This window comes from Falco biarmicus, chromosome 1, assembly GCF_023638135.1.
Source record: "Falco biarmicus isolate bFalBia1 chromosome 1, bFalBia1.pri, whole genome shotgun sequence".
NCBI classification, from domain to species: Eukaryota; Metazoa; Chordata; class Aves; order Falconiformes; family Falconidae; genus Falco; species Falco biarmicus.
In genome coordinates, this window is record NC_079288.1 from 44,978,087 (window position 1) to 44,995,196 (window position 17,110).

Consider the following 17,110-nt stretch of genomic DNA (forward strand, 5'->3'; position numbering starts at 1 on the left):
ATTGCTCAGCCTGCAACCTTGCACCATGGCACAAACAGTCTGTCTCCTCTTTCTAGAAAATGCGAGGTAGTTCCCAGAGGAGAGGGACACTAGTAAAACAATCGAGCTAAATCAAAGAAGATGATGGTTAACTAGCACTTACTTTTTCAAGTGGTCTAGCTGGTGAAAAATTTCATAAATATCTCATCCAAAGCTTTATTTCAGTAAACAACAGGAGTGTAATTTATGAGCAACACACATGAAGTGTTCTAACTTTATGCAAATTCCATAATTTAACAGTGGTACATTGAAAGGAACATGCAGGCCAAACAAGGTTTCAAGCTCTGCACATCAAATATGTAAGATAAGAAGGATGTAACACAAACTTTTAAAATAAATGTATTTGGTTTTCCCCAGCAGAGTGACAGTGTGCTTTACTGGAATCTGGACATTATAGAACATCACAAAAATGAAAAATATTTCATTGAAAAACATACAAAAGAAATTGGCATTAGTTATTTCAAGGAGATCTACAATACAGCATGCAGTTCTGTTTATTAACATATAATCCTTCAAAAGAGCTTTTAGTGTGTTAGAAGTAAAGCAGAGAGTAGGGGAGGAAATCTGACCTGCATTAAACAGCTACAAATTCATTGCATGGAAAAAAGCCAAACCAGATTAACAGGCTGTCACTCTAGCAAAAGGCCTCAGCTGCCACCCTTCTATGTCATTCAGCTGCTGTCATTTTAGGTGAAGTTGGTCCATTTAAAAAGAGGCAGACTGCTCCTGACACATACACGTACACATACATGTGAGTATGTACGCACATATATACACAACTACATATAGGTATAGACACATATATATGAATCCTGAGATATAAAAATATATGCCTATATAAATATGTATTTTTATATATATATAAAAACACATACATATTAAAAAACCCTTTCTCTTACAAAACGTCACATGCAAAAGAGAGGAGGAAAAGAGCAAAGAAATCGTTGTCATCCCAGAGGTCCAGTTGTTGCAGGGCTGGAATGCGGAGCATTCACCCCCTTCAGCCTCACCTACCCTGGAAAGCAGCAGTGAGCATTATCTCTAAACAAGGTAGCATGCGATGTTTCAGACTCCAGTAGGCGCAGTAAGAATTTCTATAGATTACAAACCACTATGGATAATTTAAGTCTCTTTTCGCTGACTTGCTCATGCATTTTTTCATTGCCTTTACTGATACCCATATTCAGTAACACAAAAAGGAAGTTTGCATTACAATGGCATACACATCAGCCTTATCTGCCAAAATGTATGCAACACTTGACCCATTGACTTGCAAGTCCTTCCACAAAAATCAGCTTCTACTCATAGTACATGATGCTAATGTACATTTATAGACAAATTCTGCAAGTCAAACACAAACATCCACTGCATTGTGTCTTGTAGTTCTCAAATCTGTTTCCACTGAAATATTTTGGAACCTTTCAGCAAATGTGAACAGATTTGAAGGTTAAGAAACAGTCAAAAATATAGGTAGCTCCCAGAATCATACATCCAAAGGCTTATACTAGTTGTCATTTTGATGATGTAAGAAGCGTAAAAGCTCCACAATACACTATTTATGCACCTTGCAATACAAGTCCCAAACTGAGGCAGTAAATCCATTTAATTTCAAAAAAAAAAAGGCATAACCATTCATCTTTGCAAAAGCAAGCACTATCATAAATCAATTCCATGTTGCAAGTGAAGAATAGTAACAAATGAGAAATTAGATATAACATGAACAAACCTCTTCAGTATTTCCCCTCCTAAGCATTAGTTTGCAGTTTTCTACCAAAATAACAAATGGAAGGCAAGCTCAAAATGCATTCAAGTTATGCTTTCAAGTAAAGAGTAGGTACATAAATTCTAAATAAAAGCCCTGTCCATTTTCGTTGTTCACCAAACTGTGTGAAAATACTGAAAAGTATTTTAACATTAAATAGGCTTATTTTCTGTAAAATAATCTCTTAAGACAGAAGTGCATAAGCAATGCATGGTCCCATGTTGGACCTCCTCAGAGATACGACAGCGGACAGAAGGTAGAAAGGAGAAGCTTTGGAACACATTGGAGCTACAATAATTACTTGTACATAGCTAATCAAGGATGCAACTGTTGAACAAGCCTTCCTTACACTTCATAATTCAGAACAGACTTTCTGTCAAATTGATTGCCCAGTTTCAAAATTCATGAAAAAAACAATTAGTCTGTATTAGTTATAGGAACGAATGTTTTGCCATGTAAAAACAAAGCCATTTGTTATGCTGACAGATGGAAATGAGTCTCCCAGTTCTGAATGGATACTTTCTCTTCTCATTTCAGTACTCAGAACAGGGAAAGATCCATTCTCAATAAAATGTTAGATTGAATCATTCAGAGGACAAATGGTCGTAACTCTGAGACCCTCAGAGGCCACCAGTCTGTGAATAATACGTACTCGGCCTGAAGGGACCTGTATCAAATCCTTGCAACATTGAAAACCAAAAATTTTCTCTTTGCAGGCAGCTTTCTTGTCTGTGGAAAAAAACGTACCAGAATGGCACCAGAGATGAGTTTGTGCTCCAAAACATATTTCCTCAAGGCTAGAAACACTCCAGCCTTCTCTTTTTAACTGCTTAATGAATCATCACCCCCAAAAAATGTCCCAACAAACACCATTTCTGTATTACATCAAATTCCATGTATGTTTTGAATGATCATGCAAAGAATCATGTTTATTTAAAACACTGGAGTAACTCTAAAACTTATGATAAATAGACATTTGGTAACATATTATCACTGGGTATTAATCATACTACTACACAAAGACTGTTTTAAAGAAATCATTAGGCTATCTTCCCTGAAACATCACAGAATTAAAAAAAAAAAATTATTGGGTTTTTTTTTTTCTCTTCTAGAGTTAATTCATGGAGTTATTTTACACTTCGCTAGTCTTATGGGCCCAGCAGACAATAGGTCACTGTCTTAACAAGAGCAGGAAAGAGAGAGGAGGACAGAAGAGAGAGGGAGAAAGAATGAAAACCGTTACTGGAAGCTTTCAGTTTAGAAGCCTAATACCCAATTCCAACAGTTATATTAGAAGTTTTGTAAAAAATAGTGTCTCATGACTCCCTAGTTTCTTCTCTTTATCCAAGAAACTTGATTATAAATATACAAGAGTGTCTCTGGAGATTAGCTAGATCCCTGCAACGGCCTTTCCTAACTCAGCTTTCTTCAGAACTCTCCTATCAAATGTAAATTTTACAGCATGTTGAAAAAAAGTTTTTCTCACTTTCCAGTAGCACCTGTCTGGCTATTAACACCATTTTACAGCCAAAAATGTAATTACATCTTGTCTTATATCAACATAAATACCTTCCTAATGCAGGTCATCTGTTGCCCTATGTCACTGTTTGCTTTCACAGTTTATCACAGTGGGTTCCAAGCACCCAAAAACGGCTGTCATCTCAGCTGGAGCTGGGCCATGCTTTCTCAACTGTAGCCATGGCTGCAGAATTCACCACCAAAAAAGTTGAAGAGGGGAAAAAAATAAAAAAGTTCTTTGGCTGTGCTTTAGGCACACATCACAGTTCCTAATCTTCAGACTAATCTGATTTATCCACCTGTCTCTGTTGCTGAGCATTTCCTATACCCTTTACTGGTGAACAGACTGCAAGATGCAGTGTTTTACTCATTACTGACTTTTTCATGATGTCTTTACAACCAAATGCTTACACATATTTCCATTGTGATTTAATTAATAAAACTGTTCAATGCCTTCCAACAAGTATCTTAGACACTAGCATTAAGTATTTCTCCACAGCTATAATTCTAGAAGTATTGTATTCTGGACACAAGTGTATAAATAGGCAAAAAACCCCGCTTCGTCAGCTGAACACTGATCAACTATCAACTCCCAAAAGTCAAAATACTTGAAGTCTCATCGACAGACCAATAGCATATTATGTCCATATTAAGGAATTCAGGGGTAAGAGTGTTCCTGACAGCCATGAGAGTTCTGTCTGATGAATTATTCAGAGATGACCACCGCTTTTTACATCATTTAAATTCAGAAGTTTGATTTGTCTCAAGCATTACAAATTTTCCGTTTTAATCAGGAAATAGGGGAATTAAAAATCAAAAGGGGAAAGCCAGACAGAATAGAACAGAATCTGCTAGAAATTTTAACAACTAGAAGAGAATTGAGAAAGAATAAAAATAAAATATGAAGTATCTGAATTTACATGAAATAAGAGATTATGGCAGAAATGCATTATGAAACATTCAGCAAATGTATATATTTACCAATTCAAAGACTATTTTATATCAAACTACCTTTCTTTGAAGGGGATTAGATATATAGTATATCCAGGACACACCACACATTTCTATTCATTAAAAAAACATACATAGTTCAGACTTATCCTGGGCTAATGAATTTATGCTAGTGATCAATGGCATCATTTAAAACATATTTTTTAAATTACCAGGAAAAAAATGTTTTCAACTCAGGAGAAAAGGGAAGAACATTTAATTCAGAACTGAAAAAGGCAAGGAAAAAAATGGTTCTGAAGGATTCCAACCTAATGCTTTGAACTCCATGAATTATAGTCCGGTCTTTCCCCAACATACTGCATTGGCCTGATTTCTTCCTGGATCCCACTCATAATATTAATAGATCATTTAAACAATCCAATAAATAAATAAATAAATAGATAGATAGATAGATAAATACACCTTTGAAAATCAGCTATCACTTTGAAGAAAACCCAAATTTAACTGACTATAAATGTGTAGACGTTCAGCATGTCCACAAAACACAACTTCTGAACTACAAAGCTTACACAAACTACAAAGCTATCATTGCCAATCCTACCTGGCACAGCCGCATAGATCCTGAAAATACATAACGAACTTCATTTGCAAGGCATTTTGAGAACTGGAACATGTCAATGCTTATTCTTGTAAAAAGTCAAAATACGTGACAATTCCTGCTGGCACTACCAGGCCTACACGAAATGACTACTGGTGTGTTTCTAGGAGGAAGCTCTCTTGTGTGCATATACATATTTACTACAAATAATGAGTAAACCTTGAAAGCTTCTTGCTAATGTAAAATATAAATTTAAAAGTAGAAAGTGTTACTATATGTAAAGATGATCAGAGAAATGTGATGCCTAGAAAAAATAATACGCTTTAGAGAAGGTAAACATGTTAATTTGTTTCTATGAGATTTCTATGAGATTAGACTTTTTTTCATCTTTCACAATTGCTTAAGAAAAACATCAAAGTAGTCATAATGAGAAAAATTGAAAGTCTAAACTGTCTTAACAGTTATTTTACTCTCTTTCCAAACCACATCACTTATACAATCTACTGTTTCTTATTACTTGTTCATAGTTGTTACCAGTTATTAAAGGTAAACAATGAAATATTTCATTTCAGTTTTGATAAAATATTATAGCAAACAAACACTAATAACAGGGCCTGGTAATACCTCTTGCTAGCATTATCAGAATTCTCCAGATTCAGATTTTTAACCGCTATCAAGTAGCCTGGGGCAGAATTCAAATCCCAGATGCTTTTGGCTGACTTCCAGCCTGGGGACACGGGCAGATGCATCTGTTTTGTTGTGTTGTTTTACACAAGGTAACATACCTATGTACATGTGCATCTGCAAACACACAAGAAAAACACTAAGCAAAATGCCACTACTAACACCAGGTGGTATCCTGCCACAGTCAGATTATTATGGTCTAGTCTCATTGGGTAATTGCAAAGACCACTGTTGTGCCAGTATTTCCTCACATTTTCAGCTTCACTCATGTCTAACTTTATTCAGTGATACATGTCCTCAGATGATGTAAACTTCCGTCGCTCCGATCTGCCTCAGTGAAATTGCACTTCTAACTAAAAGGACACACATTTTTGCAAAAGCAAGGTCTTAAACACTGTTCTGCAAAACATTAAGCAGCACAGTTTGGCAAGAAAGTACCCATAATGTTAAACAAATGTTGTAGCACAAAGTGATAATTTCATAACTAATGCAATCTATTAAGAGACCAGAGTGAAAAAAATACGAGTGTACACTGCATGTAATTCATATCACATTACAAGTGGGATTTGAAAAAATAGCAACAAAACTTGAGATAAAAAAATTAATCTAGTCAAAATATAGGAAGACTTAGTAAATTTGCTTTTTTCCTCCCTTTCTCACAAAGTTTATTTGCCTCCGCTGTTATCTAAATATATATATTTATATATGCGTTCCATGTATTTTCTACAGACATTACCATTCAGAACAGTATTTTAACACAGGACAGCAGTTTATGCTTGTGTAAATAAAACAAATTCAAAGATTCAAAGCTACCAGGAAAATGATAAGGGAAAAGGCCACTCATTTTCATACCAAAATACTATTCACTGCACCTGGTCAGTGTATGCTCAGGGGCACTCACAGATATACAAAGTAATTTTCTATACCTGAGAAGAAGTGTGCCTTGAAGCCTTTCTTTGACACAGTGTTGTCAGATCTGAACTCAATTCGCATGTTGTTGTACTGAGAGGTGATAACTTCAGGCACTTCTGTACCGCAGAATTTACCATGTAGTTTAGAATCAGAAGAAAGGCCACTACGAATCTCCACATAATCATATTTGCAAACCTGAGAAAAGAAAGAAAAAAATTTTGGGCTAACCAAAAGAAAAGCATGAAGTTGTTTACAAATGCAAGAACTCTGACTGGTATATGCTGCTCGGAAATAGGTTAATAATAACTTTTTTTTCTATTCCCTGACTCTGAAAACATTTGTAAATGCTTACAAACATTCACTGATTTTGTGTAAGAACATTTCAAGGTGATTAAGGCAGAGCTATACTATGCATTACATTCAAAACTATATTTTGATAGATACTAATCCGTGTTTAGTACCTAAATTTCAAGATGCTTAGTAGCCTTTCCATTTAATCTAAAAAGTAAAAATTCCAGTGACATTACCGTAAAATCTAAGAATATTTACCCTAAAAATTATACCTATCTTTGTGCTACAAACCACATACCCAGAACCTACAAACCTAATGCTTGCATCTTATAGACTTTTTTAAAAAATAGTAATTTTCACTTAGAAACTTAAAAGGTAAGTTTTTATCATAACGTATTTAAGACATTCATTTATTTACAAATATATAAATCTGCACTATTAAAACCATACATCTTTAATAGCAGCATAGCTATAATTTGGAAGGCTGATGCATGTAATTTTCATTAAAAGGTTAAAAACCAAGTGAAATAATGTAATAAAAAAGCCTTATGCAAGACCTACTACTCGTGATAATACTTTCAATGCATAATCCCTTGGCCAACCTAAAGCCTTCCACCTCAAAACTTCTAAGCTTCTTAGGCTCAACTATCAATCATTTAATCAAAAATGTCCCAGTTGTCTGCAATTAATAGCTTAAGAGAAAACAGTGGCCAGGAGGATTCATACAGAGCTTAGATCATCCATTAAATCCAAGTTATATTTGATGAATCACAATTTGTAGTCAAACAAGAAATGTCAGGGGAGCTGGAGGAGAACTGCAGAAAAGGATGTGTGTTGGCTTTTGCTGCTCTCTCTTCCTACAAATTATTAAATTATTATCAACATTTCATATTGTTTATAATAGAATACTTCTAGACCTAGATTAAATTTTCATTGTTACTGCAACAATTTTCATATGTTGCAGAGCTGGAAAGTGACTAATTTGGGTGAAACTACTTTTATACAATATAAAGCACATAAGATTCATAAAACCCGAGTTACTGCCACATGCTGATTTAGAGTAACTGTAAGATAAATTCATATTAATGTATGCAATTTTCAAATATAGCTCACAATGTTAATAAATCCCAGCAACATCAGTGGTGAATTTTGATGGTTGTATATTTTTTGATTAGAAATGAAATGTAATTTCAGATAGGTCTAACTTCCTTCATACTATACAATTACATTTAACTTGTAATTTTTTAAAAAATAAACTAAAATTGTGAAATGTAAACATAAAATATTAAAATTATAATATTGGAAAAGCCATATTAAACTTGGTCCTAAATGGAGTTCCTATAACAAAAAAAATTACAGCATTTTATGTCTGCACTCAGAAAATATATTAGAATGTTCCAGATATTTGGTGTTTCTTCTGATTTTCACATGTATCATTCTTACTACTAATATTTAACAGTATAAAGCTGAGATTTTGCAGCACATGAGAGGACCAAAGTTCTAAATTATGAAAAACATTATCTATATATTTTTCATATCTGCTTATTTATGTGTCTTGTGTGACATTAGAAAACTGATTTAACCGCATTACACCGCAAGTGTCTTCCTTGAAAATATGGCTTAAGTACCAAGAAAGTGCAGGAAAAATGTTCTACGACTGTTGAAATGGTAATTAAATTTTAACCCTTTGGCATCTGTAAGTTTTTTATTACAACTTTTGCAGTTCTTGTAATAATGGTAATAGGACACCAGTGTAAGATATAAATAATTAAAAGTTTGAATTCCATGGAATTTGAACCCACCCCAAATTATTTTTAAAAAGTAATAAAAGTCTCACATTGCTCCCTCTGCAAATAATTTTGAGATATTTTGGGGAAACCACAGCTGGGTTGTTTGTTCGTTATAAATTAAACTCCAGCTTTTGCCACTTCAGATCTCAGGCCCAACATACGGCCCATCCTCACATCAAATCTGTTGCTACAAATTTGTTTAGTCAGAAATAATATCCTGGGATTCGTGTTCTTAAGGCCATGTGAATAACATCCCGATAGCCTTGATGGCAGGTGGCGTGTGGCAGGGGAACTCAACGGTATGGCAGAGCAGCGCCTAGGAAGCAAAACAGAGGCTGAAAAGTCGGTGTGGAAACCTGTGTTTTACTGATCCACATGCAAAAAACCCTGCAACCCCCACCACTTTGTTTAAAGCTCCAGGAAGCAGCCCCTACCACATGGCGGGCTCTGCCCTGCCCCTCTCCTGCCCCTGGGACGGTTCCCCAGGCCTCTGGCTGCCCAGCTCAGACTGCTACTGCTCTGCCCTGCCCTAGTCCTGCTACTGCTGCTTTTAAAATACTTCTCCCCCGAGAGACCTGTAAGTGATTTAAATGCTCCCTCGCTCTGTAACTAACCACAGCTTCTGTGTATTCTTTGTAGTCACAGTCTGCAAAGATGATTTGGTTTCTCCATATTTTCTCCTCTTGAATTCTTTCCAATATACCTCAGCCATTTGCTCTGTTTCACTTTGTTGATAAAAAAAAGTCAGCTGAGACTCAGCACAGAACATTTCTTTTAAATTTCTTGTAATACATACACATTTAGATGATATGTAAAAGAGAGCTCTTCTCTCCATGTTTGTTTTGAAAGAATCCAGAAACAGTCCCAAAACGAAAACTGGAATATCTGTGGTTATTGTCAGCGTATGGAAGGTCAGCAAGGGTTTCATAAGATAATACCTATTTATGAACATCGTTAAAACTGTTCAGTGTGTAACATCATGCAGATCTTTGTTCACAGTTACTTACTTCATTCCCTTCTAACTCAAAAAATTCAAACTTCATTGAAATTCTGTATTGCGTTGGGGCAACCACCTGCCACACACAGTTTTTGTTCGGCGGATACTCTTTAGGCCACCCTGGTGTGGTTATAGTCCCATTTAGCTTTGTCAGGAGTCCTCCACAAGCAGCTGTAAAATTAAAAGGGAGAGCATCGTTTCTTGACTGAAACTGCTTTACTATAAACAGAAGTATGCTGAGAAGATTCAGTCCTCTCATTACTTATACTCTGCAATGCCCAGGCAGACTAATCAGAATCTTGGTTTATCATGCTTGGTGCAAACAAAGAGAAAGAGACAGGCCCTATCTTGAACAGCTCGCAGGTTTGTGGACAGAGATAAGTTTCAGGACTACACAAGGCGTTATCATATTAATTCTTTTCCCTTCCCTCCAGAGACTCTGGTTATTCTCTCACAGCCTTTCCCATGCAAGTCCTCTGACCTCACCACCCTCCCCAGGACCTTGACCACCCCTCTTCTGACAGACAGTCTGCTTAAGATGCACTTCGCATTTCCCCAGCTTCTCTCCTTGATTATTGACCCAGAATCAGCCCTACCTGTCTCATATTATATAGCTGTATATGCATCCCATAACCTACTAGATAGTGTCACTTTGGGATAGCAGTCATGCAGTCTTCAGTCACAATTACTTTTGCTGAAATATGGACGTTCAAGTAACAGAAAATACCTATCTTTTTCAAATATATGCCAAATAGTCACCTCCATACAACAGAACAATACTGTTCTATGTTTGTGAATGCAGTTCAGATAGCAAAGGACCTTTTTTAATCTTTTCCACCTGTGGAAATTTATTTATTTTTTTTAAAGGAAAGTAATGGGGTTTGAAGGGATTCTCGATCACACTCTGCTGCACTGATACCATTACAGCACTGTCACAGTGCTGGGAATCATCCACAAATCTTTCTAAAGAGCTGGTGGGGGGAAGCACCACCTTCTTCCAACTGCTCCATGCTACTGCTGAATGTTTGAAAAACTGGGTGTTCCTGTCAAGCTGATGGTCTCACACACTACATCTACATCATCCAACACAGCTGGGAGAACTCTCCAGTTTGTGTCAGGGCCCATCTGGCCAACACAGAACACACACCAGTCTTCCTCCTCCTGCCTCAGGTCAGCAGGCAGACTAAACCAAATTCCTTACATAAATTTGGGCTCATGATCAAAGGCCCAGAGATCAAACCTCTGTCTTCATGGTTCTCCTTAGATTAACCCTACTTTCTGTATACTGCCTAATATGCAGATATCAAAATAAATTCTTTTTCCAATGTAGTCACCATTTAAGTGGTGGTGGAGGGTAGAACAACTGAAAAAAACACCTAGCTTGCTGAAATCCATGTTCTAATATCACTGTAGTTGAGGACTATCACCCCCTCATGCACACACACACCCCAAACAAACAAACCAACCCAAGCCCACAGAACCAAAAGCACACAAAACAGAACAAAAAGTACAAAAACCTAAGCAAAACTGCCCCAGATTGTGACAAATCATGAATTAAAGCCTGGAAATTGGAAAAAAGAGACCAGTGAATCGCATCAGAAGAAAACCATAGCCATGAGCACTCCAATTTTCAAACTCCATTTGCTACTTTGCTACTCAGACAGCTGAACTGAGATAAGAATAATCTGTGCTATCCCTCAATTTATTGCTTATGAATAAAAACTGAACAATAATCGGTGCATAATGATCAAGAGCTTTCGCTTCTTTCCTTTGATATGAAATACGTATAGAATGCAAAAGCTTATCTCGGTCCAATCCTATGTTTACACACACTTCCACTTATCAGGTTTTTAGTTCTCCAATGATTATTTGAACACACTTTGCTCACCCTGAAAAGTACAACTTGTTTCCAGCAAGAAAAGCGCACAATCCTACTGCGAGGGGAAAGGATTTCTCTGAGCTGTCAGCTGGAATACAGGAGCCTGCTCTTCCAGTCTGCCAGCTTCCCAGTCACACCCCAGCCAGAGATGGTCAGGGGGACCATTAGATACTCCAATTCTGAGACAGTGGCACATTGCTCTGCTGAGGCATGTCTCCTCATGCACGGTGGGAGACTTTGCTTTGAGTATGAATAATGTAACAAGTGGTTTGGGAAGGTACAAAATCCTGCTTCGCATCATTCCTAATCAACTAACAGCAGAACCTGCAAAGCTAAATTAAGTGACAGACATCGGATGAACACGACAGCTGTGGGCAGACATTACCCTGGCACCACCACTTAAAAGGGAGCACTGGTTTTCCAAGTTGGGTTCCACAGCCTCACACTGCTAGGGCCCAGCGTATGAAAGGCGTAGTGTTTCACGCGGGCAATGGCACTCCGCGAGCTCCGAGAGCCCCCGCACAGCCACACACCCTACCTTCGCAGCTCTTCTTGTCAGGACCAAGCTCATAGCCAGGGTCGCAGGCGCACTGGTAGCTGCCCAAAGTATTTACGCAGCGCTGCTCACAGCCACCATTGTCAGGTTTGGCACATTCATCTTCCTCTGCCAAGACAGGGAATAATGCAAAGAAGTGTTAGGTAAGTACCTTCCTCAGCTGCAATTGCTGGATCAATATTAACCAAGAAAGCTGTATGCTTGCCATTATAAGCCACACGACATAACACACTGTGGTTGCTGACTAGAGGATTTTCAAATGCTAAGGAGACCTGCAATGGAGAAAATAGAAATTTGTCCTTTGTGGGGTTTAGGTGGGTTTTTTTTACAACAATACCTACCGACAGCTGCAGACCTAATTTATAACCACTTTGTGGGCAGCATACAATAATTCAGGCAGCTGTAATCTAAAGGTTGTATAAAGTGTTGAAAGAAAGATTGAAAATCCACAGCAGGGTCACTTGAAGGGCACTTTATCTCCCACAGAATCAATTTGTGCATTATCCCGAATTCATACTCAAAAACAGATTAACAGAATCCTCAAATCCCAGGTTTTCATTCTACTGATATTAAAGGGAACAAGATGCATGGGGATGGGGGAGGGAAAGGAATAATGTATTATCTCTACTAGATCTGAAGTATACCCACGAGATTCATCATTAATATATTCCTCAGATGTTGAATATTGTTTCCTTACACTAGGACAAGCAATTTCTTAGGAATAAAATGGAACTCCCACTCTCATGTGTACAGCCTTCAAGCTCGTAATTGTCTACAGTGAAAACAAGAGTTAAGGGTGAGAAAAGCTTCAGCTTGCGGCTTTTCAAAAGAGCAAAAAGGTTCTCCTGGTGGTGCGAGCTGTATTTCAGGTGTCACCATGGCCACATCACTGCTCCTGGCCTTCGCGCTGCCACGGGCAGCACCGGGTAAGGGGCACGCTGCCACACACCAGACGCTGCAGGTACAGCTGCAGTTGCGTGACACACACAGCCCCCCAAACTGCAGGAAGACTGTGAGGCCATTGGCCACTGCGATTTCTCAGCTGTTTTGTTTTTAATTTCTTGCCTACAGAAAGTAATAAATTCATAAACCAGCCTAATGCAGCAAATGAATTAGAAAACCCACAACATTTAGCCAAAAGAAAAAACTTAACAGAAAAGGCTCATTTGTGATTATACTATTTAACTGTATACTTGATAAAGCCATGCCAAAAAAGCCATTTTTTTACAAGATTAGATATGTGTCAAAGGCGTTTCAAAACTAAGCTGATTATTTGTACCTGAAGAGAGCAAGAAGTTGCACTAAATGTGTTCTCTCATTCTTTGGCCATATTTCACAGGGACATTCAAATACCTCTACTGTTCTTGATAAAATTGTATGCCTGGGAAAAAAACGTGCTGGAGACAGTACAGAACTGATATTAGTAAAACTAGGTTGAGAGATATTTTTAATACCCTGAAATAATTTTTCTACTACAAAACCGAGTGATAAGGACTTCACAGCTCCCAAAATATGCTTTAACATTTACCTTTAAAAAAGTTAGCTGCAAACCCTGCTTTGTTAACAGTTCCATCAGAAACAAACTTCATCCACAAGGTATTAGAGGTAGATCTAATGTCTTCCGGCTTGTCATAGCCACAAAAGTGACCAATTAAAGGACTGTTCTCATTCGTTCCATCCCGAATTTCCAAGTAGTCATATGCACAATTATCATGCCTTTCAATCTGTAAGAAATTTTAAAGCAACCTATTTGAACTTGACCATAAATATCAAATATCAATTAGACAACACACAGAATAGAAATTTTTCATAGTTAAGGTTAGGGTTTTCTGCTCAGGGTGCAGACATCAGGAAGATGAACAAACTTGACTGGACTGTTTTCAACTATACCTGTTTTCTACAAGAGAAAAATGTTGAGATGTTACACGGAACTCGACAGTCTAACTGGAAAAAGAGTAACTAAACTAAGACATGCTCACCTTTAAGCCTACTAATGTTCTATCAAATTCCTACTCTGAGCTCAAGTAAAGTACTCTATTCTCACATACACTCAAGTATACAAGATTAATTGTTCAATAACTAAATAGGCCTGAAATATTAATAGAGTTTGAAATATTGAAAAGCTCAAATTTGATTAATATGAGTATGATTTTTATACATTATCAACCTGTGCTATTTCAGGTGATGATCAATATTTTATTTTCTTCCTTTATCCTCAACACTGTGCAAAATTTTGCATTTGTCACTACCCATTGATGTTGCAGGGTAACTAAATAATTACAGTGTATTAACAGTTTGGGGAGTCTGTAGAATTTGATCCAAACACACTTCTAAAATTATCAGCTCTTAAGTAGCTAATAGAACAGATGACAAAAAAATTAAAATCATTTTTCTGCAGCTAATATGCCTGGTCCCTGCTGCATGATTCCCGATTTCAGGTGTATTTTGACTTTATGGGTCAATGAGTGAACCTTTGCCATACTGATGGAGATACCTATTGAAACCAGAACTGAAAATGTCTCTCTCATTAAACATCCTGCCAGATGACATCCAAACATAGACTAATGTGTGAATGGACACGTGTGCATTTCTACTTTTGTAGCAAGCCTTGTGCTCTTTGCATAATAGTATTTACAGAGTCAGTCAGAGTGGGAATTGCACCAAGGAGAAAGCAGTAGCAGCCCAAATATGATACCATCTGGAGGCTAGATAATTTATGATGCCTGTCTTTATTGAGAGAGTATCTTTCCCAACAGAATTAAAAACCCTCTTGATCTGGGTCATTTTACTGCAGGATTACTGCACGTTACTCAAGTAATATAGCATGTTAGTTATAAAAGAATTAACTAAGTTCAAACATTCAAAAATAATTCCTCTAAGAAAACTATTGTTCAACGAACTGGCTGAATTGTGAGGTAGCTGTAGGGATTGGGGTGGAGGGGCAGGACCACAGTCAGGGAGAAGGGGTTGGAGAAGCCTCAGATTTAATTCAGCACATCCAAATTCTGTTAAAATGACAAAGAAGTGAAAGCCAAACCAAACCCAGAAAAATCCACATCTCTGGATAGTTTTCCTGTTAGCATGAGTGGCTGCTGGTATTCTGCTCTAACTGTGCATTACGACCAACACTAAGCTCAGTAACCACAACACACTAAGGAGCTTTCATTTAGCACATTAGGATTTCTGCTTCTTTTATGTAAGATGGAAAATTTGGGGATGGGCCTGATTGATTGTATTTCATCTTAATAGCATCAAAATATGGCACTCACAAAATTTGTCTGTCTTCTTTCCAACTTTTCAAGCATTTACATATGTACTTTCTCCCACTCACTTCTCTGGCACAATCCTTATAGCCATTTACAGTAATTTCTTAGGTGTTTGCTCAGGAATTGCTTTGGGTCAGAGTTTGGGAAATGAATGAGAAAAGTCATGAAGGCCTGGGATGCAACCACCTATTGCTGACTTCAGTGGCAAAAAACCCATGCAGTCAGGTGTGTGTCTACCTGAGCACTGATGCTTTTGACACTGTGATACCAATTCCAAATTTTCATTAATCTAAAGCTTAAACATCGGATATCTTATTCCAATGTGAAACAAATTCTGCCTTGTTTTCTCAGTAAAAATCATACTGCACTCTGATGTAGAAAGAACTGACCTGGTCCAAAGCCCACTAATATCAATGCAGGAATTGTGTATTTTCCACTTGTGTATTTTCCCCACGCGTCTGTGGTCATTTTACTACTCAAGACTAAATTAACGTCTGTTTTTTCCATGTTTCTATGTTCTATGGGGCAATATGCAAATTAAGATTTTTACACAGGCCAAGTGCAACTCTGAGTTACCTGTACCAAATTCCCATTGAGTTGGATTTTTAGTTTCTTTTCTGAGAATCACTCTATTTTGGGCAGAAATCGACAGCTAAAAACACATTTTGTACAGCAGTAAGTTGCTAAACTTTCTAAGACTATAAATATCAACCAACTTATAAAGTGCTACTGATTTTCAATAAAATAATTCAACAGGTGGACATTCTACTTCATTTATTTTTAGCGTACTACTACCACAAGTGATGCCATTATTATTATCAATATTATTATATTAAGAGATTAAATCATTACACCTATATATAAACTAACAGATAAGTATTGTGGTTTTGAGAAATCATAAGTGGTGTTAAGGCACTTGGCAACCCATGAAAAAGAACCATGTGCTTTGCTTATCTCTACTTCAGGTTTTAAGATGTCATGGTACTCTCCTCTGCGAACACTGCCATACAAAGACCTATTACACTTGCAACAGTCTCTTATTCTTTCTACTACTATGGTAGAAAATCTCAAGTTAATTAAAGGACTTCCAGTGAGTGTAGTTGTAACTGGACTGATCCTGTAAACCTTATTTATTGGAACATTAAAGTTTTACAAGATTTATATTACATGCGGATAGGAAGAAATATGCAAAATGTTCGAAAATGCAAAAAAGCATAAACACGTTTTACAGAAAAATTCATTGCTTATAGGAGAATGGAGGACACTATCAGCTCCTGAAGGCCTTGAAGGAAACCCACAATTTGAATGGCATTGGAGAACTAAGTTGAGAAAATACTAGAAAAATTCCTAAAACAGACACATAAGCACATAAGCGCAAGAAAACTGTAAGTAATCTCCTGGTGAAATGGAAAGCCAGAAATGTTCTCAATATCCATTCTAAAAAGAAAAGAAAATTCCTTGTACATAGTTTCAGTTTTGAAAAAAAAATATTTCAGACTAAAATATATTTGTTTGAAATTCCAGAGTAGCTTTGTTTTGTAGCAGTCCCCCTATATATATAAATAATTAAACAAAAGAGGATCCGAAGAGCAAATCCAGAAGTGATCCTATTTCAGGAGAAATTTCTTCCAATTACTTTCTGACAAGGCTAACTTATTTCTTGATAGTGTCAAATTTCAGTACAGGTAAACATATCCGACTCAGGTCATAGACTTCAGTCATAAAAGGTGGGACATGCGCATCAGAAGATCACATAAACTTTATTCCCTGGCTTATGTAAAAATAATTTAAATGAACACTACTGGCACAAAGATTAACAGGGCCACTCAAATGAGGAAGATTAACAAGGCTTGGCTTGACAAGCCCT

General features: G+C 37.0%; 1 protein-coding gene across 2 annotated transcripts in view; it reads right to left on the reverse strand.

Moving 5' to 3' along the window:
* Positions 1-17,110, reverse strand: part of TLL1 (tolloid like 1) — a 139,881-nt gene that overhangs the window by 16,639 nt on the left and 106,132 nt on the right. For both annotated transcript variants that reach the window (XM_056355300.1, XM_056355310.1), the window contains 4 exons: positions 13,506-13,701; positions 11,960-12,085; positions 9,553-9,713; positions 6,479-6,659 (listed from right to left, as the gene is read on the reverse strand). In XM_056355300.1, coding sequence (XP_056211275.1) covers positions 6,479-6,659; positions 9,553-9,713; positions 11,960-12,085; positions 13,506-13,701 — 664 coding nt within the window. The remainder of the gene's footprint in view (positions 1-6,478; positions 6,660-9,552; positions 9,714-11,959; positions 12,086-13,505; positions 13,702-17,110) is intronic.